The 17,757-nt window shown below is 38.0% G+C and overlaps 1 protein-coding gene across 1 annotated transcript; it reads right to left on the reverse strand.

The window, feature by feature from the left end:
- Positions 1-559: 559 nt before the first annotated feature.
- On the reverse strand, positions 560-17,423 carry LOC100706741 (mucin-2). Its single transcript, XM_025899836.1, has 35 exons — positions 17,414-17,423; positions 16,952-17,177; positions 15,143-15,272; positions 14,995-15,051; positions 14,407-14,602; positions 14,179-14,304; positions 13,951-14,071; positions 13,770-13,855; positions 13,453-13,547; positions 13,258-13,390; positions 12,691-12,934; positions 12,563-12,603; positions 12,295-12,387; positions 11,900-12,050; positions 11,338-11,476; positions 11,094-11,198; positions 10,713-10,907; positions 10,470-10,542; positions 10,221-10,390; positions 9,819-9,975; positions 7,211-7,252; positions 5,876-5,974; positions 5,452-5,693; positions 5,079-5,265; positions 3,720-3,939; positions 3,088-3,209; positions 2,867-2,936; positions 2,641-2,750; positions 2,512-2,543; positions 2,257-2,410; positions 1,926-1,963; positions 1,708-1,815; positions 1,451-1,490; positions 1,117-1,225; positions 560-865 (listed from the first exon to the last, which is right to left on the reverse strand). Exons 1-35 carry the CDS (start codon positions 17,421-17,423, stop codon positions 697-699), a joined length of 4,290 nt encoding a protein of 1,429 aa, XP_025755621.1. The 3' UTR covers positions 560-696.
- Between the last annotated feature and the right edge of the window lie 334 nt (positions 17,424-17,757).

Raw genomic sequence — 17,757 nt, forward strand, 5'->3', positions numbered from 1 at the left:
CAGGTCTCGCTGTTGTTACCCACGTGAGCATTGAAGTCTCCCAGCAGGACAACAGAGTCTCCAGGTGGGGCACCTTCCAACTGTTCCCTCGATGTTCTCTTCATAAGGGTCTTCTGAATCGCTCTTTGTCTGGTCCCTCACCCAGGACCAATTTGCCATGGGAGACCCTACCAGGGGGCAAAAGCCCCCAGACAACATAGCCCCTGGGATCCCTGGGACACACAATCCCCTCCACCACGATAAGGTAGCGATTCATGGTGAGGATCTTGTATTATATACTATTATATTAAAATTTGTATCAAAATATCAGAGAATATATCAGATTGGTATCAGCAAAACTGCCCTGTTTTTACCTGGTATCGGATCAATACCAAAATCTGCAGTATTGCACAGCACTAATTAAAATTTACCTGAAAGGCTAGATACCACTGTTGAGCAATTATTTTTGTAATTTCCAGGAAGTGTTGAATAAATGCAGAAGCCATTAAGGTCAAATCAATGTGACAGTGAACAAAGACAGAGAAGATATTTACAGAGTCTTTTGGTGATTGTTAGATGTGTTTATTTGACAGAAAACAGATTCAGTACCTTCTTTAAGTAAAGAAGAAAAACATCCAATACTGCTGAATTTGATTTGAAATCTATTTAATCTAATGATTCCAAATGGCTTCGTCTTGGCTATGCTAGCTCTACATTTCAGATCCTGCTGCAAGATTCACACACACAGCTGGTGATGTGCTTGTAAGCATATTGTCTGGTAGTCAGGTCTGAGCAGTGCAGGGTCATCGACCTCCTCTCTGAGCTCTGCTCCACGCAGCATTTGCGCTCCTGCTGTGGCATCAAGTCACCATTTAACACCAGCACCCTGTGGCAGTTGGAGGATGAGAGAAAGAAGAGAAAGTGGTGAGGGGGGAAGGATTAAAAAGGACAGAGGTAGGTAATGGTATTTTTTTAAAATTGATTTTTAAACATACAGAATAAGGAAAGTAGATTAAAATCTAAATCTAAATCTCTAAAATCCAAGCTTCACTTCCACTTAGTTTTCATTTTCCATTTTATCTGATGGCATGCCTGTGAACCTGTATTTTTACTTAACCAGTAAAGATTTCCTCTAACCTCAGTTGAGACGAACATTGTCCCTGGCATGCAGGTATCTGTATGACAGTGGAGCAGTTTTCTATGGTGATGTTGAAGCTGGACACCCTGGGAGCACAGCCCTTTTTACCTGAAAATGGCAGTATACAGTAAGTATAACTGAAGATGAAGCACAGTGAGCAAATCCTTTCAATACTGAATGACATTAAACATTTTGGATGCAGCTGAGCTGCAGATTATTAGCTATCTTTAGTTACAAGATTGACTTCTGTAAAATAAAAGAAAGTGAAAAAGGTTTATTAGACAAAGTTCAGAGTTATAAATAACTCATGGTTTTTCTTTTGTCTATACTTACATGTATAACAGCAGTGTTGGTCATCCCAAATTCTGTCCTCCTGGAAAAAAACGGAAAGTTGTTCTTCCATGCATACTGTACTTTTGTAGTAAAATAGAGGTAAACATCTAAAATATAAGTCTAAGGACCTTGGGAAGAAAAGTGTCTGGACTTCTTCAGTTCTAAGAGTGAGACCTAAAATATGTGTATATTGTTTTAAAATCCATATTCTTGGACACAGATTACAGTTTCAGGATCACTGTGTAGGTTTTCAGTACCTCGGGGCAGCTTTCTTTGGGACAGACTTTAGTCTCAGTCTGAATCCCCTCTTTGCTGCAGCTAAATGACTTGCAGGGATGGGCAGGATCTGTCCATTTGTCCCCTGCCTACACACATATACACCAGACAACACAACATATTTTGTTACCATTTTGTTTCAGTCAAACTCAAACTGATCTCCAAGGAAAAACAAACACAGGGCACAGACACAACACACCTTGTATGTCTGCTCATTATAGCTGCATGTCTTCTCGACTGAAAAACAAAACAAATGTTCACAAAAATGAACTTGGATAATGAGTAAAACAACAGCAATTTTCAGATGACGCACAACCACAGTCAGAGGTACAAAAAAAATGAAATTTTCCTAATATATGTGTCACTTGAATCACTTAAAAGTCTCTCAAGTGACCCCAAAATTCAATGGCACTTTGGGGTCACAACAATGTGTTTTGCTATGCAGAAGGGAAAATAACTGTGTGTCAAACAGTTTCAAAAAAATATAATATAAAAATGAATAAAAAAAATTATGAAGGGCCAGTTCTTACCACAAATCTGATCACCACAGCAAGTTCTGTTTACCAAAACAGCACTGGGACCACAGACAGGAGCGGGTTCAGGAGGTTTAGGAAAACACTCCTCAGTATGCGTCTGGTTGTTACGTGTACAAAGGTAACAATTGGACTGCCACACTTCACCGGGCTAAAAGAAGTGCACAGGTAGTTTTTATTTTTTATTTTAACAGTCCAAATGAAATTAGAGAAATTAAATCACTGTTGGAACGAGAAGGGAGAAATACTTACTAGTTTAGGCTCTCCGGTTGGCCCTTTGCAAACTGGGGGAAAAAAAGAAAAATCAAACACATTTCTCTGCATAAGAATTTAAATACAGTTAAAGGTGTCATTGTAAGCGTTGTAGACAAAATTACTCACAGGAACAGTCAGCCACACAGATGTTTGAGTGAGTTCCTGCTCTGAGCAAGTTACTGGGACAGAAACAACCTGCTGTGTTCTTTTTAAGTGAGTCTCCTGGATAGCGTAGTCTGAAGCAAAGGAAAAACACAAATGGTGAAAACAACTTGACAACAAGTCTAAATTGAATTCAGCAGAATGGGAGCACAATAAGTACAGATATTATTTGGTTAAAAAAAACCCAAACCCTGCATAGCAGAAGTCATCCATCTTGTCATAACATTCTCTATAAACCAGTCCGCCTGGACATGCCACATCTGAAATACGATCATGGACACTAAAGTTAATAACACAAGATTTAGTTTTAGGACAAAATTACCACGTTAGGCAACTTATGTCTGCACAATGTAGATAAGTGAGTAATTAATTACTGCTTTATTGACTTTGCTCAAAGAAAATACCACATACCACAGGTTCCATTGGTTAGTTTTCTCCAGTCAACACAGAAACCAGCATTTCTACACTCCTCTGCAGCTTGCTCCAGAGCAGCAAGAAGCATTTGGGTTAGAGCACGAATCAAACTTACAATTCTTCTTTTGAAGAGTTAGATTCACATACTTGCTGCAATTTGCAAAGACTCTGAAGAGACAGGAAAGATTATTTTTTTCAAATTAAAATCTTTTCAAAGTCAAATAAGGCAGGTGACATAGGAATAGGGAAACATATAACACAACTAAAAGAAAAAGAAATAAAATACATATGTGAAGTGAAATGCACATGTAGTTTACAGGATTGCATGTGAAAACTTTCTTCATCACATTGGTGTATACAGTTTGAAAGGCACAAGTGAGCTGCATAAGCTGATGACCTCTCGTAGTCAGTCAGCTTTCACAAAGAGTAGGCCAGAACTTCACTGGAGAGCATGGGAGTTGAGTCAGAGTATACATAACATCATATCTTATCTTTAAATGATTTTGTGGGCACAAAGCTTTACTTTTATGCTATATCAGAGTGATGGCAGTAGCCATTTATCTACAGATGCACTTATTATTACAAAATCTGACACCAATGAGGATAGTATGTTAGTGTATGCAGCTTACATGTTGTCTAGAAGCTCACACAGTGGACTTGGAAGACAGGTAGCAATTATTTTAGTGAGTAGTGAAGCTTGCTCAGCATGACAGGATACATTCTTTGGTGCAGAAAAACAGGCTGGCTTCTGAGGATCTGGATACACCCAGTCGTAGGCTGTCTTATCACAACAGCTGTCATCCTCAATCTGCCCTCTTTTACGAACACACGATGCTCCACCACACACACCTGGAGAAGGGAGAGAAAAGTGGTATATATGGATGTAGATTTATGTGACGTGCAATGAGAATATTCTGCATTGCTCAGTATTGTGATGGATAGGTCCTGTTCAATAGAATTTTCATCTACACTGTTAAAGATACATATAAACATGTATACACTATGCTAGAAAAGACTCCAATTAAAATTTAAAAAAACTTGGCACACTGTGTGAAATGATCTACAAATCTGATTAATGCATATTTTACACACAGTAGAACATAGAAAATGTATCCAATGTTTAAAATGAGAGAATCTACCACTGTAAGACAAAAATAAGGTTATTTTGAATTTGTTACGAGGAGCATGTCTTAGAAAAGTTGTTGCAGGGGAATGTTTACCACTTTGTTCAGCCGTGGTAAATATGGCACAAACCAGAGTTTTAAACAGAGTGCTGATAACAAACCAGATGGTCTCTCTCCTCTTTAATTTAGAGGATATGGCATCCATTTTATCCAAAACAAATTTCATTTAATTCACATATGGCTTTGTTTCCCCTTTTGGGCTGTAACCTGCATTTGTGAATGGCTCAGTGAATTATGTTCACAGATATTTATTTCTGAAAGCATTCCTAAGTCCATGCAGTGATTTCCATGACAGAATAATACCTGATGTAGTGCCACTTGAAGATCACTGGGATCGGACAGAGATTTCTCCAAATTCTCAGTATCACTTTATGCATTGATGAGAAACTTAAATTCTTTGCAATTTTTAATGAGGAAAAAAAAAAACTCTGACCATTTTTTCTTCTGAGAATCTTTTATACACTCAATTATCCTTCCTATCTGTTGCCAGTTAACCTAGCTGCAAAATATTCCATCAGCTGTTTCTTTGCACCACTTACTTTTTCAATACTATTTTTCCCTCACCTCAGTTTTTTAAGATGTGTTTTGGCCATTAATTTTAAAGTTCATGATATAGTGAAATGTCTCAGTTCATAAATTTGACACGTTTTTATGTTCTATTGTGAATAAAAGCTGAATTGTGGGTCTATGAGGCTTGCTAATAATTGCATTCTGTTATTATTTACATTTTACACAGTGCCCCAAGTTATTTGGAACAGTACTCAATCACAGATGTGTTCTAGCACTTTTCCCTCCAATACCCACCACATTGTCCCTCAGTGTTGTTGTAGAAATTTTCCATAGCCAGACTGATCAGTAGGTTGTAATATGGGGTGAGGGAAACATAAGAGCGGATATCCGGGAGCTGGATGATAACTTTGTGTTTGAGACTCTGAAATCTCAACCCATGCTCTTCATATGGTGGTTGTATGATCACATTGTTCAGAGTGGCCTAAGGTCGATTAGATCAGTGTCAAACCAGTGTCTTATTCTTACTATTGGCCAATGTTGGCCTAAATAAATACAGACTTGAAATAAAGTTATTCTATATCATAGATTATTATCTTTAATATACAAGAATTCATTGTGGTACCTTGTGTAAATAACTAAGATCTGTACTATTTGTATTATTACCTACCTGTACTTCAGACAAATGCGGGACAATACTGAGTTTAGCTACATTGCTCTGATATCTCAGGATGATGTCTTTAGCACAAGACTCTTGGAGGCCAGGTACACAATTAAAGTTGTCTACTGCAATGGTCAGATTATGACGTGGTGAGCGTTCCTCCACCAAGATGTAGGTGCATTGATTCAGGAAATTAAAAGTGACTCCTTGGAAAGAAATATATTGGCTCTGTCCGTACAAGTCACATTGACCTGGGAATGGAACATGAAAAGGTAACTGCAGTAGATACTGGTAGTACATAAATCTATAAAGAAATTCGTACATAAACTAACCTCATTACTAGGAATGTTTCAATGTCTTACTTCAGCCTGTTTGAGTTTATGCATTGTTTTAAACAAATTGCACGCTGAAAAAAATGTTTTGTCACACTCACATTTCTTCTTATTGCATGTTGAAGCTCTACTTGGAACCTTGTTAAATTCCAAAATATCATCAGAGGAACCAGCTGAGCTTTTCAAACTGGGTATGGCATCTACAATATTAAAATTAATAATACAGAAACATAATATAGAAGAATGTATTAACTTCCAAAAATGAAAAACACATTTGTAACTAAATAATTTCACTTTATCACTATTCAGTCACTACTTTATAACTAAACAGTGAGAAAACAAAAAAATGTAAACCACCAGAACCTACTGGATTAGGAACAAAGGCAGGATCTTGAGTTTGACATGTACTGTCAGCTATCAGCTCTCTGTAATCAGCTGCTGCTCATTACCTAATTAAAAAAAACCCACAAACAACAACCCCCGCCACAAAAAAAACTTGACATAAAGAAACATTTACCAGTCAAACACGTTATATAATCATCGTCAGTAATACGAGCTATTTATGCATAGTTTGTAACCATCAAGACTTTTACTAGTAATAATTATTCAACTGTACTATGTGAACTATGAGGTAGCTGTCGTACCCGTTACATTGTATTTTCCACACAGTCCAGTCATGTCCGTGCTCAGCTCCTGCTCTAGCTCCACCTTAACACCAAATCATGCAGAAGCTTCAGGAATTTTCCTTGACTGTTTTATGAAAATGTAAGATTGCGCAGAATATAAGAGCTTTCACCCAAAGTGTGTCTATTCCTCCAGGTACACTGTGCCAGGTTATAGACAGAGGGAGCAAGGAGCTCCTTAGGCTACGTTCACACTGCAGGTCTTAATGCTCAATTCCGATTTTTTGATCAAATCCGATTTTTTTGTCTGCTTGTTCACACTACACATAAAATGCGACATCAAACGCTCTCCAGTGTGAACGCTCAAAGCGGCGCAAAAGAAGAATTCACACACAACGCGCTCTGTTTAGACCCAGAGCAAACAATATTGTTTGACTGATTGCCCTTAATATAAAGACTTCGGACTTTATGTTTCCAGATTTTTGCTTTAAGTTATTTTGTTATTTACATAATAATGTAGATAACCTAATAATGATCCTTTTTGCTGTTTTAGAGGAGCGGTGCTTCAAAGGATAGTTGCAGATTTCTGTCAGAATCTGCAGAAAATACAGTAAAAATAAAATGTTCACATTTCTCCAACGTTGTCTTCCCAACAGTTTCACCGGATGGTAGGAAATCGTTCGCGATGTCCTATCGGGCGCTTCTCCGGCGCTGATAATTGGCGTCTGTCTTGTGTCAGTGACGTAAAAGACGGATTTAATGCGCTTTCGCCTGCAGTGTGAACGTAGCCTAAGTTGAGTGTAGATGCCATACTGGAAAATATGCTGATAGGTGTGGTTGTATGGAAGTGAAACACTGTCAACAAACAAACATACAGAGGCATCTGTTTAGAGGTTGTATATTACAGTCGCTGAAACAGCTGCCAGAGATAAAAGTAAAAATCAATCGCATTTCATTATCAGAAAAATATTTAGGTTCCTCATTTGTGCAGTAAAAAGCCACATCTGTTGTTCAAAAATCTCACTTTCCAATCCAATCCAATCCAGTCCAATCCAATCCAATCCAAAACCTCCTCTAAAATAGGAAAATCCTTTTACAGGGCTTGACAGTATAGAGCATTAAAGAACAATTGGCAACTAGATTAAGATCACTGGAAAATTTTAGCGTAGCTGAAGGGTAATAATAACAATAATAATGATAATGATAAATGACTTTTATAATAATATAGGAACCCATTTAGAAAGGAAGAGCATTTTTGCTCGATTACGTGGTCACATGTAAAATGTAGACTAGATCATTATTAAATTTATTAAAACCAACTTTTTCTTTTGTTTTCCCGTTTTTTCACCTGTTGTTTTCCTAAACAGCATGGACTACTACGATTATTTAAATAATCAAAATTGCAATGATGGGCACAGCTATATATGTTTTTGAGCAATTCAACATCAATCTTTAATGAATGTAGAGGAGGCCATTTATCATTAATTTATTAAGCTTACATCATTAAATTGCAATCTAAATACATATCTGTTTGCAGGCTGCAGGTATTAGCAATTCATTCCCATGCTCTCTGTTCCTGCATTAACTGATGAAACTGAATAGTCTGGCAGGTCTGCCAAGTGTTGCCATGAGTTAATTACATTTTCTACTTCAGTCATTTGTACTTACACTTTCTATGTACATTTTATGGTTTGTATGAACAACCTTTAAGCAAATATCTAATGTAATTTAAAAGACATGTTTTTATATTTATTTATATATTTTTATTTAAACTTTATTTAACCCTTGCATGCATGAACTATGACAACCTCAATCGGGATTTTTTTCTTACGTATTTTTATTCATCTTTAGGCATGAAAAAAAGATTTTTGAACTTTTTTTCTTTTTCATGTCCACCTAGGTAGACAACCACTTAGGTAGACAACTGATGGTATGGAGTGACAGATCATTGTCCAATGTAGTGGTTTATGTGCAAGTATACCATCAACACTGACAAAAATACAAGAAAACAGCCTTTGGCTTATTGCCATTATATTCTAGTTTTTCTATCACAGCAGGCAAACCTCAAGTTAGCTAATAAAGAATGTCCACAACTCTCCTCCAATATAAATATGTGGAACTGTAAATAGGTCAATGGAAAGCCCAAGCCTTACTAACAGAAGAACTGGGAAGTATTCCCCTCATGTTATTAAAACCTAACACAAAAAAACAAGGACTGAAAACAGTGACAATGACTAAACATAAAAGTAAGTCTCCAGTTGTTCAAAGGTTTTGAGAGGCTATTCTATCAGCTGCCAGGGTTAAGTTACCCACAGAAAGTGATCCATACATAAATGGACTGCCCCAAATACTAAATCCCAGTTACTAAAAGTACTGTGATACCCTAAGTAGCCTACATAACCAAATGTAAGAACCCACACGAGCACAAAGTAGAAGTTCTTACTGCCCAGCACAGCACCCATGGCTGGATTGTCAGCATAAGTGGTCCAGATTCCCTAACACCAAAATTTTGAATTTGACATCATACTGAGGATGTCAAATCTGACTTTTATGGCATTACGTAGATGAGAATTCAAGCTTTTGTAGACTTTGTAGTTATTGTATTATCTCTTTATAAGAGTGCAAAAACAATATTTCTTGTCGTGACAGTCACATATGTGTCAAAGGGCTGCGGCAGCAGACCTCGTGTTTATGAAGCACACCCAAATGCAGATGCTTAAGGGAGGTAATGGGTTTAACACAAAACATGTAAAACAAAGGGCAAAAGACCAAGAACTAAACTAACTAAAACCAAGACAGGAAAAACCTCAACTAAGACCAAAGCACAATGAATGTGGGAAAAACCTCAGAGCAGGAACACAGGGAGACGACCAGACGACCTGACAATGGACAATGACACAATAAATGCACACAAGAGCAATTAGGGAGAGTGGAAACACATGGGAACACGGCTGAAACGAATAGACCTAATGACACTGAGGAAGCAAAACTAAACATGCTGCACACAGGACACAATACTGTCAAAGTAAAACAGGAAACACTGAAACATGGACTAATTCACACAACTTGACATGGGAGCCAGACTTGGGAGACAACAGGAGTAGACAGAGGCTAACGCGGAAACAGTTAAGGAAGACGATACACAGAGAGAAAGCGAGAGGGGGACATTAAGGGAGAGGGAAAGAGACATGACAGGCTGGGGAGGACACACATGAAAGCACAACACATGCAGGGGAAACACAAGGAGGGGAACATGTAAACAGGAAAGAGAGACGAGACACAACGACACGACACGGACAACATGACAGACTCGAACAAGAAACAGGGAATGACACGGGGACAAGAAAACACAGACCGTGAATATAATTACTGTGGCAGGAAAAACTATAACTAAACTAAATGATAGAAAACTAAAACTTACGACATAGGTCAGGTGTTCTCCACTTTACACAGACATCCTGGTCACTGCAGGCCTCTGCACAAGCTGCCACAGCTGTGCAGTAGCCCAGGAACTTCCCTTCAAACTCACAGGAGCAGGACTCGAGCAAGCAAGCCTGATAGTAAGGATTTGGGTCCACCTGGGGATTTGAGAACATCCACAGGTGTTATTCCAATCCCAGTCGAATCCAAGTTTATTTATAAAGCACTTTAAAATACCCAGCACAGGACCAAAGTGCTGTACGTGAAATAAGTTTTATTAATTATTAACATGTTTTATGTATAGTATGATATTGTAATAAAGTTGGATGAAAATTTTAAAAAGAAAAAAAAACCAAAGAAAAAATCTTTCCGTTTTTAACTCAAAAACATGTAAAGTGCATACTTTCAAGTGACAGTCTTTGAAAGTGTCTCCTTTAATAATCATACAGTGCCGCTGGGCCCAGGCTGAGCAGTAGGAGTTGTGATCACAGGGAAATATATCAGCAGTTACATCAGAACAAGGAGGAGTGGTTGCCTTCCAGCTGTTGCCAAAGGCCATCGGACTGGACGCCACTGAAAACAGATTTTTAAAAAATGTATTTATTTTAATTTTATTTTATTTATGATAAAAACAGAGAGAAAACCGATTCACCTGCTGAGCCACTTATCTGCAGGTCGTTCATCTCATTGGAGTCAAAATTCCCACACAGGCCGCAAACTTTGCTCTGCAGGTGAGATTTTTTTTTCTTCAGTTTTAATTATAAGTATGGGTTTTATGATAATAGAATTTGAAATTGTATAAAATCTGGTTTTAAAAATTCAAGTTCTACATCTCCAAAAACACTTTCCAGTGTTTTTCCATTGTACTAATATAAATCTTATTATAATTCCTCACCCTCCAGTTTTCATGCAGCTTTATGGTGAGCCGTGTGTGTTTGTCCCAGATGAGAGTGATCCCGCTGCTCGGCACTGACACTATGATATAGAGTCCCACAGTGTCGATACTATAAAGTGAGTTTTCCGCAATTGTAGAGTCTTGTTGTAGGTTTTTGGTCACCTTCATGTCACTCAGAGTCACGGTGACCTTGCCCTTATTGGGTCAAAGCCGACAAATTACAATCACTATTATTTGACTGTATAACATTATCACTATTACTGCCTCTACTGAAGGTCGTCATTACAGTTAATAGGAGATGGATTTGATCAAATTAGTAAAATAAAAGGAGGCAAATAAATAAACTGACATTATAACATGGTTAGATAATAATTCATTCACCTGCAGGACCAGGACAATGGAGCGAGAGCAGGGGAGCACCTTTTCACAGCAGGGTACGCTCTCCACTCTGACAGAAAATGTGCCCTTTGTATTTCCACAGTAATCCTGACATAAGAGCCAAATTACAGTAAATAGCACTGCGATAAAGAGATCCATATTACATTCATGCTTTCTGCACTCTGTCATACTTTCTATTATATTCTATTATATTTTTATGTCACTTTTTTGGTGGGGAGGGTCTCACCTCTACAAGTGTATACTGGCAGTGTCCACTAAATCGATACCATTTAGAGTCAAAGGTCTGATAATGTCCATTTCCATAGACTTGACATGTCCCAGGACACGGTTCATCTGTGCAGTCCCACTGACCCTGACCACAGACACTGTAAGACAGAGACAGATAACCCTGATAGTTTGAGGATGAACCAAATATTGTCAGTGAACTAGTAAAGTAAATGGTCTGCATTTGTATAGCGCTTTATTCAGTCCCTAAGGACCCCAAAGCGCTTTACACTACATTCAATCATTCACCCATTCACACACAGGCAATGGCAAGCTACATTGTAGCCACAGCTGCCCTGGGGCGCAATGACAGCCTCACGAGGGGCGAGGCTGCCGGACACTGGCGCCACCGGGCCCTCTGACCACCACCAGTAGGCAAACATGGTTAGTATCTGGCCCAAGGATATTTGGCATGCAGCCAGGAGGCAGCCTGGGATCAAACCACCGAGCTTCTGATTAGTGGCTGACCTGCTCTGCCACCTGAGCTACAGCCACCCCTGCAGTGCCACTTATGAGTGTGTTACCAGTTTTTACAGTTGGTTTTAACAGTCTCTCCTGCCCTGAAGACTTTGCCACTGTACACACAGGTGCAGTTGTCCCTTGATACACAGTTTCCATGGTGATCTTCATATTGATCATGTGGGCAATAACAGCCACTCTCACAAGTCATGATGGCAAACAGGACATGAAAGCAGAAAATGACTAATTAACAATTCACAACCAATGAAACCAGTTTTGGTTGTGTTAGAGCTCCAATTTAGCCACAGAATAACTACACAGAAGTTAAAATAAGTAGCAGTTGTAACTGCTCTGGAGTCTGTCACCAAAAAATATGTGTCACACTATAAAAGAATATGAATCTTTTTTGATGGTAAATGAATAACACAGGTAGCTATTCATAAAATCATCACCCTCAGACTTACCAGTGGTTTGCTGAGACTCGCACATGTTTTCTGAGCTGTCTGAATCAGGTGCTCTGAGCAGTGCACGCAAACCTTCCCATTCCTGCATCCTAATGAAATCATTTAAGACAAAAAATAATCTGCAAATTATACGCTCATTTGCCAGTTCATTGGGCAAGTGTACAGTCCAGAAAATGTTAAAATCAAAACAGTTTTGAAACCTTTACTGTATTCACATCAATTCGTACTTATTTTTTATTTTTGGTTGGACCAAAATAGATTTACCACAATCCGTGGAACATGTCAGTTCTCCATTTTCACACAGGCTGCAATTTGACAAGTAAAATGTTGATAAATTATACTGTATCATTTTATATAGCTGTAAATACTGTGTAATTAGAGGGTCATCCCACCAATGATGTCCATCGATAACAACCGGCCCTGGTGGACTTACACCACCAAGATGGTGGCATTCACAGTCTGCCTTTGGAGTGCAGGTGTTTCCTTGGTTCAGGTATGTTCCTTCTGGGCAGCCACAGCCCTCCACAGAAGCATCATCCACTCCACATCGAGGGTCAGACTCAGTAATGGAGCGGCATGTAGTGTTACAAGCTCGGATGTTGTAGAAGAACTCTTGGTTCTTTGGACAAGTCGGAGCTGTGAGACAACAATGTGATGAGCATGAATGGCACTTTTTTAAAAGTAATTTGTCACTTTTTCTGCTGTGCAAAGTTCCACAATATTTGCTCCCTTCAAATATCCAAACACTTCAGACAGACTTTTACATTTGTAGTGTACACAAGTTCTTAAAAACATGAAAAACATTGATTTCATCTTTTCTGACTAGTTATTTTAAATAAAAAAAAACTCAGTACTGGCTCTTCTCCAAAAAGTCTAAACCTAATCTGTCTGGTATTAACATTATTAATATATTCAATATATTATGTAACCCTTTGGTATGTGAACTAAAGCTTACTTACTGCAGTTGGCAGCTTTCCTCCAGTCACCGATTAAAACCCCAAGACTTGCACAAGCTTTGGCGTAGCTGGCTAATGCAATGCACAAGCACCTCTGCACATTGCTGCCACAATTACAGGTTCTTTGAATACAGGCCTGCCAGCAAATACAATTTTCACCTTAATATTGATAAGTCAAATTAACTTATACAAAGTTGCTGTGTAGTGTTGATCCGGTGGCAAATGGCCATGGCACTTAGCAAATATGGCAGTCAAGCTGACCAGCACAGAGCACTTTTCATCAGCAAATATTTCTAGAAAATGAAATTTTAGTTTGTGAAGATATCTTGTAGGGATTTTTTTTACTGTATCACAGGCAAGCATGCAAACTACCAAAAAAAATCTGCTGCCTTGTAATTCACACTACAATAATCATTGATATGAAAACCATAATGCCAATTTTGTCATCAAGCCAGATATCATGGTGAATTTCACTATAATTCCAGTTGTGCACTGCAGTGTTTGAATTTATTTGCCATCAAATGTTGACACAAACCGACCTTCAATCTGACATTTAATTGGGCAGTTTTCAGAGCAACGCCACTTCCCACCTTCACACAAACTGGAGACAGGGTTGAGAAAGAGGTTTAAATAGTTTCAATTCATTATTCCCCCAAAAATAATCATAAATATAAATCCCTTTATCTGGGTCCTTACCATGACTGACACTTGGTGCTACGTTTCTGTCCAGGTAAATAGGTCCTGCCAGCGAACACACAGGTGCAGTTCGACACATTCACACAGTGGAAGCCATCCAAGTGATCATTAAGCACTTTGCCTACGCACATGTTCAGTACAGCCTTAAAATGTGGCAAACAAACAAACAACAACAAGAACAAAACACATCAATGATTTATACCCTGGGGAAAATCTGGCAGTGCTCACCCTCTGGGCAGACGCAGGAACTGGTGATATCCGGGCTGGAAAAATGGGGGTTTGGGTTGGAGCAGGTAGGAACAAATGCAGCACCCTCTTCTTCATAAAGCAGAGCTCCTGGACAAGTTGGTTGAGCTACATTCATCCACCAAAAAAGGGACAGCTATATCAAATGATGGTGAGTACAGGATATGCCACTTATTGTTATTAGTATTAGTATATTAAACAATTAGTTACCACACTGGGTCACAGATCTCCATTTTTCCCACACATTACTGCTTTTTCCACAGTGCAGAGCAATCTCTTTAAAGAAAGCACAGCCGATGTGTTTGCTGTTTTCATATCCGTAAATGTTCTTGTGACACAGCTGGAAGTAATGAAACCAGCTAGATTGCAGACAGCCCAAAGTGTAGGAGAAGAATTGCTCACATACCTGGTAGTTTAAAAAACATTTACTTACATTTTATTTGAAAACTGTAAATACATTTGTCTCTGAAATTCAGATTCATAAAGACTGCATAACTGACCCGTTATAATGTGTTAGTGAATCACCTGTTTATTTTTCAAATTTGGAGTATTCAGAAACAAAATTACAAACAAAAAAAACCAAGTTAATGTAAACCACTTGAACTTACTGGATTAGGGACAGAGACAGGATCCCTTGTTTGGCACGTGTCATCTGATCAGCTGCTGCTCATTGCCTAGATTCATGAAAAGGTGCATTCTTTGAGCAAAGTGTCTGTAAACAACTGTTATCATTTGCAAAGAAAACCTAAAATATTCCTATAAAGTTTCTGGTTATCATTTAGGTGTCACACCTGTTACGTTGTATTTTCCACACAGTCCAGTCATGTCAGTGCTCAGCTCCTGCTCCAGCTCAACCTTTACAGCAGATCAAATAGTAACTTTAGGAGTTGTACTTATTAATTTAAAATCCATGTACGTGTGTGACTGTGGTTAAGTTTTCCCTCACCTTGAGAGTGTCTATTCCTCCAGCTACACTGTGCCAAGTGACTGAGAGAGGCAGCAACGTGCTCCTCAGTTTAGTGTAGATGCCGTACTGAAAAATATGCTGGTAGGTGGGATCATATGGAAAGGAAACACTGTAAATAGATTAATACAGAGAAACATGTGAGGTTGCCTTAATGCAAATTATTAATGACTGCACTGGACTATCACAGATATTATCTTTCCCAATATGTAACTTATGTGTAAAGTAGTAAACTACCATTACTGATTAAGTTGTAATACAGCTATCCAGGGTGAAATACAGCTTTTACAAGTGAAAAAAGTCAATTGACTCGGTGGTGGCCCAGTGTTTTGATTTTTGTACCATTATTATTGATTTTTGATTTCATCATGGGTTATGTCTACTAATGTTTTGGTTTCTGTTTTGTATTCTAGCCCTCCAGTTCTTCGTGGTTTGTGAATTCTAGTTCTTAGGTTTTGTTCTTGTGCCCTCGTGTTTAGTCAAGTTTTAGTTCAGTCTCCATGTTTATTATCTTGTTCCCCCCAGTCAGTTGTGTCTCTCGTCCTTCCTGTCCCTGTGTTCCTTGTATGTATGTGTATAAGTATGTGCCTGTTGTGTGTTTCCTGTTTTATTCTGATAGTCCATGCCCTGTCTCCAGTGTGTCTGATTTTGCTTCCCCTTGTCTCGTTAGGTGTGATTTGGCCCAGCTTTGTTACCACCTGTTCCCCATCCTTTCATTGTCCTGCCTGTGTATTTAAGTCCTGTGTTTCTTTCTGTCAGTGTTGTGTCATACCCTCACTTTGCTGTCTTTTTTCCTCCTTGCGCCTTATAGTTTTCTAGCTCAGTTTCCCAGTTTAGTTTTCTAGCTTCCCAGTGTCTTAGTTCCTTCCGTCCTTAAGATTTTTGTTTCTAGTAGTTTTTTGCTACAGCACAATAAAGCTGCCTCTTTAAGTTTTCATTCTGTGTCCTGTGAGTCCTGAAATTAAGTCCTTTATCCTGCCTGCCACACAGCGAACCATGGCAAAACTAGTTGCCTGAACAGTTTTTAATATCAATAATTTGCATGACTAACTGCATCTAATATTTTCTCTTTTTTGTTTATTATTCGTTCATTTAAAAATTCTTTCTTTTCTCTGATTGATGTTTAACAATCTCAACTGACTTAATTTGACTTTACCCAACTTAGACCAAACTAATCTAACCTGGTGGTAGAGTTCATTCTGACTTCACCACCTACATACGTCTACATAAAATTCAAATACTTTCTGTTTGTTATTTATGATTCTGTAATTATCATCTGAGACATTAAAAAATAGAGATCAGTTTTGTAGGAATGCCACCATCGTTTTATAACCTTGATTGCCATCACTTTTGGCTAATAAAATGTGGTTTCACATTACCTCACACTGTTTGGATTTGGACAAAGAGATTGGATATTTTCTGTTAAACATCACTTTCGCTCTTTTTTTCTGCCCTATTATTACATTTTTTTTAAAAATAAATAAAAATACAAACATAATAAACAGTGTACCTTAAAATTACAGAACATAGTTGCATTGAGCTTTTGACCTGCTGTTAGCAAAATACCGTGCATGAATCACTCATGAGATTTCTGTATGCTACATTGGTCCAGGCATGAAATACCAGTTTGTTGCTGTAACACTGCACACTATGCCATGTGGCAAATATTGGGGAGAAAAATTAAATACACAGACTTATTACAGATAAGATATTTATGTAAAACAGAATTTGGATATCTGTACAGCTGTTTTTGTATTAATGATGAACTATCTGAGTGGAGTTGGACCAAACCTTTTGTCCTCCACCAGTATACTTCCATTCTGCAGAACAGTCCTGACTTTGTTGATGATGATCTCCACTTGGACCAGCAGCCCGCTGTTCCCTCGACGTGTTGTGATGTCACATTCAACTCGGTTGTGGGTGAAGTGGGTGAGAGTAAACGGGCAATTGGACCGCACATAAAAAGCTGAATCTTTAAATGGCTGGACAGCACCACTTCCAAACGTTCTGCAAGTGTCTGATCACAAAAACAGTCAGTTTAATGAGGCTTCCAGAGTGGATCTCAAATGGATTTAACAATAAAGTAATGCATGTGTGAATCATTTACTGTGTAAGAGTAACAGTTTTCAAATGTTATCTGATTTTGTGATTCTTTCCAGTGCTGTAATTACCAATGCTATTTGTTTATTTATTAAATCATAATTAATTACAAAATCTAAAAAATGAGTGTTGGATTACTAGCCCTTTACTAGCCTTGAATCATGTCAATTTATAGAACAATATATAATTTTAAATAAATAAATGAAACATTGAATGAGATGGAAAAAATAGAAAACTAATCAATAACAACATCATACAGAAAACCTGCATACTTACATTTCTGAATTTCACTTGTCACAGATTCAAATGTCCTAGAAACTAAAACAAAAATTAATTTTCATGATTTATTTAAACATGTCCAGTAACACAATATTTAGACTATAGCAGCCAGAAAAAAGGCTACTTTTGAGAAATATGGCAAGAAGTTTAACTGTAAAAAAAGAAAAGGCCAAATTTAAATTTGTTGGATTGGCATTTTACTAATTTCTTTTCTTGTC

This window comes from Oreochromis niloticus, linkage group LG17, assembly GCF_001858045.2.
Source record: "Oreochromis niloticus isolate F11D_XX linkage group LG17, O_niloticus_UMD_NMBU, whole genome shotgun sequence".
NCBI lineage: Eukaryota > Metazoa > Chordata > Actinopteri > Cichliformes > Cichlidae > Oreochromis > Oreochromis niloticus.

Coding starts and splice junctions, on each gene's coding strand:
- LOC100706741 (XM_025899836.1), bottom strand. Junction 13,391..13,452: donor CACCGGATCAACACTACACA/GCAACTTTGTAT, acceptor ATTTGCTGGCAG/GCCTGTATTCAAAGAACCTG. Junction 2,544..2,640: donor CTGTGTGGCTGACTGTTCCT/GTGAGTAATTTT, acceptor TTTTTCCCCCAG/TTTGCAAAGGGCCAACCGGA.